The sequence below is a fragment of the Dysidea avara genome, chromosome 7 (genome assembly GCF_963678975.1).
Source record: "Dysidea avara chromosome 7, odDysAvar1.4, whole genome shotgun sequence".
Lineage (NCBI taxonomy): Eukaryota > Metazoa > Porifera > Demospongiae > Dictyoceratida > Dysideidae > Dysidea > Dysidea avara.
In genome coordinates, this window is record NC_089278.1 from 28,704,238 (window position 1) to 28,712,619 (window position 8,382).

The 8,382-nt window shown below is 38.6% G+C and overlaps 1 protein-coding gene across 1 annotated transcript; it reads left to right on the forward strand.

The window, feature by feature from the left end:
• Window positions 1-29: 29 nt before the first annotated feature.
• Window positions 30-8,195, forward strand: LOC136262609 (dehydrogenase/reductase SDR family member 4-like). The gene is made up of 9 exons (XM_066056999.1): window positions 30-247; window positions 2,481-2,658; window positions 2,980-3,057; window positions 3,112-3,135; window positions 3,876-3,946; window positions 5,294-5,345; window positions 5,399-5,533; window positions 6,721-6,776; window positions 7,957-8,195. Exons 1-9 carry the CDS (start codon window positions 99-101, stop codon window positions 8,069-8,071), a joined length of 858 nt encoding a protein of 285 aa, XP_065913071.1. The 5' UTR covers window positions 30-98; the 3' UTR covers window positions 8,072-8,195.
• The last annotated feature ends 187 nt before the right edge of the window (window positions 8,196-8,382 follow it).

Genomic DNA, 8,382 nt, shown 5'->3' on the forward strand with positions numbered 1-8,382 from the left:
GAATGTGACATTTGCTCAAAGCCATAATCCTATAATATCCGGACGTGCGCAGTGACCTTTAAAGCAAACATTTTGCAGACTTTGAGATTGTTCTCCTTATGCTTTCCGCCCTTCGTAGTGTGTTTGGTCGAACATCGAGTATAGCTGGACAGCTCCCAGCGATGTCAGTTCGTAAGATACAGGCTGCAGGGAAGTCATCATCTCGACTGGATGGAAGAGTGGCCATAGTGACAGCTTCTACTGAAGGGTGAGTGTTAAAGGATAACTGGTATACTTGGAGGTATATGATTGTACACTTTACTTGCTGCCTCGATCGTGCATGATTTGGCTGACATGGCACAGAAATTCACCTCTGATCCCGGGGTCTGATCCTCTGCTTTGATGTGACCATCAAATTGTAAAGCATTAAGTAAAAGAGTTGTGCTCAGCCTGTAGAACCGAGCATGTGACGCTCACATAGAACAATCCCAACCACAACCGGGATTTTGAGAACAAGTGCGGGTATTCAAACCCCTTTTTTTCTCCTGACTAAATGAAAAAGAAAAAAAAGCGGTCTGAACATGCAAGATTATTCAGGATTTACTGGTGATTAAATGTACACTGAATTTTACCAGTGTAAATCATACTCTATATAATTTCTACTTTAAGAAGAGACAACAACATACATAATGTTCTTTTATAGTGTCAGCTGAAATTACCGGCTGTCCTCTTTTACCAGCAAGAAGTCTATAGTATTAAAGTTGACTGCAAACTGCTGTAGCTCCTTCAATGCATGCTACTCAGATAGCAATCACATTTACGGTCAATTATTGTAATATTAAAAATCTAAATGTGAAGATCGATCCTCCTGTATGACTTTAAGTGACGTGCATTGGTAGTTAGTGAATGGAGGGAGGGGGAAGAGTGCCAATTATATACAGCTGAGTATACAGTGAAAGAGTACAATTTGTATCTGTGTTTTGCTACTTACTTATTAATCTGCATTGAAAGCAGGGGGGGGGGGGGTAGGACAAGACCACGTGCACTACGAAGCACTAACAATTAAAAAAAAAATTTAAATGTAGTTGTACTACCGGTTGAAAGTAATAGATTGTACAACAACAATTGTATTGTAACCATTGTTGACCACTGTTACTGTTGATGTGAAAATCGTGACTGCCATACATTGTCATCATTTTAAGTCCAATTACTCCATAACGGTAGCGTTTCTCCAGTCATGAATCATTCCATTGCAAACAAACTACGTAATTAGAGCTAAAATATGTATCGAGTTTGTCCTCTTTTTTGTTCAGGATCCATTCAGCTCACGTGAAATACTTTCAGTACTTGCACAACATTATTATGCATTCACATGGTCTTGTCTTACTCCCCCTACATTGAACGCTAAGTGTGCAGGGGCGTAGCCAGGATTTTCTGCAATGGGGTTTGGATTTAAAGTGCATGGGGGAAGGCCTGGGTGTTTCCCCTGAACCAGATTTGAACAAAAATGATGCATACACAAAATGTGCCCTTGGGCAATAACATTAAAGGTGGTGTTTTTGCATCTAACTAGCTAAGATCTACACACTGCTGTTTATGCAGCTTATAGAAACTAAACCTGTTGTAATACTAACTAATCTTCACTTCCAGACAGCAACATGCTGACAGCCAACTTCATTGAACTTTCTTAGCACTTCACATTTGAGTCCCTTAGTTGGCAATACTTTCTTCCAGGTATACATTATTCTCGGCCGGTCCTCCTGTTGATGGTCAGTAACTTCACACTCTTGCCAATATTTTAGAGACATCACATGCTCGCAACATGTGACAAATAAACAAAACATTCATCATGTAAATATACATCAACTATATTCACAGTTTGTGCTAACCTGACACATGTATAACACGACCACTCAACTTTATCGCAGTTGCTGCTTTGTAATATGTCTGAACCAATTGAACGAACAGTCTTTCACCATGTATCACATGCACAATTGATCATGTGATGCAATACATTGATGATTCAATATGACTCTCAAAAGTATTACAGAACCGTACCAGTGTGTAAGTAGCTACTGGAGAGCTCCAGGACTGTAAGATTGTGTGTGATTTTTAATTAAAACAAAATTCTGCTTCTGAGAGGGGAGGGGGTTCATCTGAACCATCTAACCCCCCCCCCCTGCCCATGCCCTTGGTGTTGAATAATATTAATGTGTTACCCAAGACCAAAACTTATTATGATCTTCTTTCTTAAAGACATGACCATGATAAAATGGTGGTCTTATGAAAGAGGTTGCTGCAGCTGCTAATTGAGGTGGTATCACTACCTGATCTTGTGACAATTCATTAAACTTCTAAATTATATCTAGGCAAATACAGGTAGTTGCTGTAGAGATCTACTAATGTTCAAAAAGTACCTTCTTATTGCAGTACATAATATAGAGCTAGTATTTATACATACTCTATCTAATGTGGTTTTACATTATGTCCTTTCCTTGCAGTATTGGGTTTGCCATAGCCAGGAAACTCGGCCTAGATGGAGCAACAGTGATGGTTAGTAGTCGTAAACAACAGAATGTTGATAAAGCAGTAGAGAAGTTGAAGGAGGACAATATTAATGTGGCTGGTATGGTGTGTCATGTTGGGAAAGAAGAAGATAGGAAACAACTAATTCAGGAGGTGAGGAGAAGTGTTATAACTGTATGTTCATGTTGAGGTGATACCTGAGAAAACAGTTAAAAACCAGATTTTCTCATAAAAATAATAGCAATAAAGCGGACATGTGTAATTTGGCTCCTTACAAGCTTGAGGGAAGGAGTTATTGGAGGTATCAGCTCAACCTGATTGTAATGTAGCACTGGTTGTGGTATTATCTGTTTAGCACTATTTATTTGCGCATACATCTGTATGACGATCACTGCAAATTGTGTACCTGTGTAATGTGTGTGTGTGTTCTCATTTGCTTGTCTATAAAGTATAAACTACTAATCTCATACACAGACAGTTGACAAGTTTGGAAAACTGGATATATTGGTATCCAATGCTGCAGTCAATCCAATATTTGGACCGATAATGGAGGTACATTACCCTTGTATGTGTTCATACTTGTACAAACTTATTTACCTTCCCTAGGCAACTGAGAAAGCATGGGATAAGGTATGTGTGTGTATGATACGTACAATGCATTTCTGTCAAGGTTTTCTACATTTGTGTAAACAATGTTGTTAAATGTTTCTACTATCAGTGTTGATTTATACAAATAATAAGATGGGGGACATAACAAGTAAATTGCCAGTGAAGGGGTGGGAAAGGGGGTAGCAATTTATTTTTGTAGAATTTAGTAATCCGGTTTGATCCCACTTGATTCAGTTGGGAATAGTTGTAGGGTTTTCATCAGTTCACTATGCACACTCGAGCTCAGTTTGTGCACTCAGTATGCATAGCGCTCTAGCTAGGGGGGTCTGAGGGCATGGCCCTACAGGAAAATAGTAAAAAATAGCTTGGATTTGGAAGCAAATTAATCAGATAGTGCAGTGTAAAAAAGAAAACTCTGGAAAATAGCAAATATTATCATGAGATTAGATATGGAAGTGGTTTTTAGCCAAATGGTAGACTGTTGATGAGAAAAATAGCTAAGACAAGATTTGATTGTGAGGCATTTCTAGTCAAATTGCTGACTGAAACAAGGGAAATTGTAGAGCATAAATTTCTCTTAAACAAGCTGTTTAGCATCACTACTGTGATGAAGAAGTGGTGTTATTTAGCGACTTCCCAGTTTACAGAAATTTTCATGCATTTCGACTAACTGCCGAACAAAATTCTACCAACTTGTTACCTGATGTACAGAGAGATTTGTTATGTGTATTGCGGTCTAATGCTGTTTTTCTTTACTACAGATATTTGATGTTAATGTAAAGGCCAGTTTTTTACTAGCAAAAGAAGCATATCCTCATCTGAAGAACAGCCAGTGAGTTTACAGTGTATCCTAGTGTATACAGTATTTGTTTACATGCAATACTTCTTAAGGTTACATGCCATGTTTACATATAAGGTAATGCTGTAGAGAAAATGAGACTGAAACAATTGTACACAACCGGACAAACAGAAGTGGTATTATCAATGGATTTACAGTGGAACTTGTTACTGTAATCAGTACACTTGACACCTGCATAATCTGGACACTTGGTAATGATACCAAAGTATTCCTTAGCATGTAAACTGACTGGAAAATCAAAACACTTCGATAATCAAAACACTTTGATAATCAGGACACTATACCTAGTAGTGCTATTGTTCTTCAATTTGTACTTGGACACATGTTCAAAATGACGCTTTAAAACCAGCTTCAATTTCCCTTCATGACAACTTGGCAGCATTGGTTAGGCACAGCCAAGTACAAAATTTGTCTTTAGACCAACCCAAACTGTGAAATTTAAAAAAAAAATCATTTAACCGACTGACTGATGCCTCCAGCCAAGCCTAACCGACAATAGATAAGGCTACGGGCTTGATTTCTTCACTGTTTAATGTCGCTTTGTCCTGAGATGTGCCTTTTCATCAACCGCAGTACGTACAATACACGCATCATGGTCTTACCTTTGTCCTCCTTTGTGTTCTAGTTCTTTTCGCTAACAACGCAAGGTGTTGATCATGGATTCGTGATAGCATGATGTGGCTTCCCTGTGGCTGTGTTGGCTATTTATGTAGCTATCACCCATATTTTCCGTAGTGACTGGATTGATTGCAGAGGTGCTTCTCATACTGTTCTTAGTTTGCAATGCTGTGTACTGGGCGGAGCTTACAAACGTAATGGCCACCTCCCTTTCCATTATGTAATTGATTGTTGAGTGTTCGCAAAAATAATTTTTTATGGCATTCCTGGTGCCACATTCTTCTTTTAATGCAGTATGCACCAGTTCATTTGTAATAATTATGTTGTTTAAAAAGTAAACAAACAATTAAAGGGACAAATTAGAAATTTCATAGGGATCAAAGAAAAAAAAGTAGTGAAAACAAGGGAATAACTAAAAGTGGTGAAACAAGGAGGTTGTCTATACCTGCAGATATACTAGTGGACATTTAATCCCTAATTCAGTCATGGTTATATACTGGAGTTAAGGATTTAATGTCCACTTGCATATCTGCAGGTAAAGGCAACCTCCTTGTTTCACCACTTTTTAGCTATTCCCTTGTTTCACTACTATTTTCTTTGATCCCTAATCTTTCTAATTTTTCCTCTACTTGTTAGTAGTAGCACCCACATTACTGTATTTACAGTGTATATGTCTCACTGAGTTATTTCTTTTCTTCACAGCAATGGCTCCATTGTGTTTGTATCATCAGTTGGTGGATTTGTACCGTTGTCAGTAAGTGTGTGTAGTGTATTTGAGGGCACTGTTATGTACATACTGTTTTACAGGGACTTGGAGCGTATTCAGTCAGCAAGACTGCCTTATTTGGATTGACTAGAGCTCTGTCTGTAGAACTAGGAGTTGAAAATATTAGAGTTAATTGTTTAGCACCAGGAATAATAAAGACTCATTTTAGTTCTGCAGTGAGTGAACATGTACAGTCAACAATTTTGTATCTCCTCATATGTTCTGGGTTTGTGTTTCCTTCCCAGCATTTTATACCTGGTCTTTAAATGAGTAAAGCCCTGATTCTGAGTGATGCCCAGTGTTTATTTGAATCATGCTTGGTCTGCTATGAGTAATAACACAAGTAGCCCATAGGTCTTGTGTATGCAAGATACTTACAGTATGTATTAGTGTATGACCCCTGTGTGCCCGGCTTATTGTTTATACTTTAATACATATTATGGTAATATGTATTAAAGTATATACACACACAAAATCAAACTTACGTTTTTACCAGAAATGGATTGCCGATCTAATACACTATCATATTCCACTCTGTATTTCCTTCAGGACTTGAAAGTCTGATTTCTGCAGCAGCTTTCCTCTGACCCTGTCAAAGCCACGAGTGGAAGAATGGCGCCATTAAAAGGCCATGGCTTTGTTGTAATGGTGTGTAGTGAGCTGGAATTTCACAGACAGCTCGCCAATAGTGTTCTCAATCAATTTGGAGTGATTTGTGGGCCATGGAGGCCCCAAACTTGGCCTCTGGATTCCATTTGTCTTCTTGCTTCATTTTATACTTCTATATTAAGCCCCTATTACTACCACCTGTGATATTATTACCTGTTTGAAAAAGGCTACCCAAAACAGGGCATATTTTGGGTATCAGAAACTTATGCACCCACACAGTGATAGCTAGTAAATAGATGAATAATTGGTGCAAATTTTGTTTACACAGCTGTAGGCACTGGGAAGTTACTACACAATGATTACATATCTCCTAACGAAGCTTTGTGTGTTGAAGCCAGGTTTTGTCAAATTCAGTCACATATGAGTTCATTACAGTGTGTCAGATTTTTAAAAAACTCATGCATGCAATTTTTCAAAGAGTGCAAGTAGTTGTAGGTATAACAACTTAACGGAACTAAGGGAATTGGACCTGCCATGTCAGTATTAAAGGGTCAACACTTTGTGAAAAAAAAAAAGATTTGGTGTGTCCATGTTGTATGTGTGATACCTACAACAATGCATAACTTATCTGTTGCTACAACTGATCCCTAGTCATACATGCATCAACTTTGCACTAAAGTGTTTACCAACACTGACATCTACGTATGTACTTGAGATGTATTTAAAATCAAATGTACATGCCTCTCATCAACAGATCTGGACAAGTGAAGCAGCTACAGAAAGAATCGTTGATACACTTAGTATAAAAAGGTATGTACCTATACTGTACCCGTGACAACACACATGGGAACTGGTATTATTATGTGTGGTGTTGTGCATGACTGTGGAGTGTAGCTTAAAAGCATGAAATCGTGATCGTGCATGGAGGATTGGAGATTCTTATTAGCTAAGGAATGAGAAGGCCAAAAGTTTTTCAAGGGAGGGGGAGGAGGCATTTCCAATACACAGTTATCTATGCTACAAGTTTAACAGCAGGTTAAACAAGGTTAACTAGCAGGACGAACTTGCCTGGACTGTCACTATATCCAGACCAGTCATACAGGTTTTGACCCAACCCCCTAGCGCATTCCAATAGTATAGGCACGAACTCCGAAGAAGTCTATAAAGGGGGCCAGTCTGACATTCCAGCACATTTGAAATAAACAGTTAGCAAGTTGTTGTTATTTTTCCCTCCCACCCACCTCCTCTATCTCTTCTTCTATAATAGTTAATGTGACATGGGCGGTGCTCTTTTGTCTCAGAGGAAGTGGGGTGGGTTATCCCCAAAATGTAGAGGAAAACTAATTGACGTGTTATTTTCAGGAAGCACTCGAGCCTGAAACAAGAAGAGGACAGACATGCTTACTAATATACAGGCAGACAATTGCACAAGGGTAATGTCCTGCAGGCTTGGGTGTCAGTTGAATCTATATACAGAACACCAATATCAGGCCCATAATCCCATCCTTTATAATGCATAGCTTACATGGATACATTCCAGGATCTATGTGTGTCTCACTGAGTCTGGCATTTGGTTAACATATGCTATAGTGAAAAATGTCTTTAATAGAGCCACCTTTCTCAACTATGAGGTAGACATAGTAATGAGGTCATGATATCCCAGTAAAGCCATACTTCAGATTTTACTGGAACTATATGGTAGTTGTGCCCTGGCAACTACTACCCAACCACTACCGTAATCACATTGACAAAAAAAGAAGTGTTTATTGCAAACAGCAAAAACTGTTACATCAAACCGCCACCAACCTTGGGTCTTTCTATGTTGGTAACCAAAACTGCAGTATCAGTGCAGACATGGCCAACAAGGTAGCATTGTTGCAGAGGTGGCTACTAAGCGAGGTTTCATGGTACCATACATGTTTATCACAGATATAGATATTCAAGTTTGTTGGTATACTAGTCATGTGCGTATCACATGTTCTCCATACAGGCTGGGCCAACCAGAGGATTGTGGTGGTACAGTTTCATTCCTGTGTTCTGATGATGCTAGTTACATCACTGGTGAAATCATTTTGGTAACTGGTGGAATGCAAGCAAGATTGTAACAACTGAAGTGTATGCTATTTTTTACTTATCCTGCGTGCATATCACGGTAACTTGTAGTCTTATACATACACAAGTGTGTATACTGCAAGAATAATCGAGGCCAAAAATTTTGCCTTACTGAAACATACTGTAGCTAACAATTACAAACAGTACTACAGAGGCAGTGCTAGTGCACGTTTTAGCAGATAATGTTTGCAAAGTAGATAGTACTGTTATTTTCATTCCCATACTGGTCTCAATGACTACAGTATTTACTTGGAAGTGACCAGCTTAAGGTAATTTCAGCTGTATTTTGGGCCAAACTCAGTTA

What these genes read in the sequence shown, in the direction of transcription:
- LOC136262609 (XM_066056999.1), top strand. Translation starts at nt 99, where the DNA reads ATGCTTTCCGCCCTTCGTAGTGTGTTTGGTCGAACATCGAGTATAGCT. An exon ending in TATTTGGACCGATAATGGAG is followed by an intron (nt 3,058 to 3,111) that starts GTACATTACCCT and finishes TACCTTCCCTAG; the next exon opens with GCAACTGAGAAAGCATGGGA. An exon ending in GTGGATTTGTACCGTTGTCA is followed by an intron (nt 5,346 to 5,398) that starts GTAAGTGTGTGT and finishes ACTGTTTTACAG; the next exon opens with GGACTTGGAGCGTATTCAGT.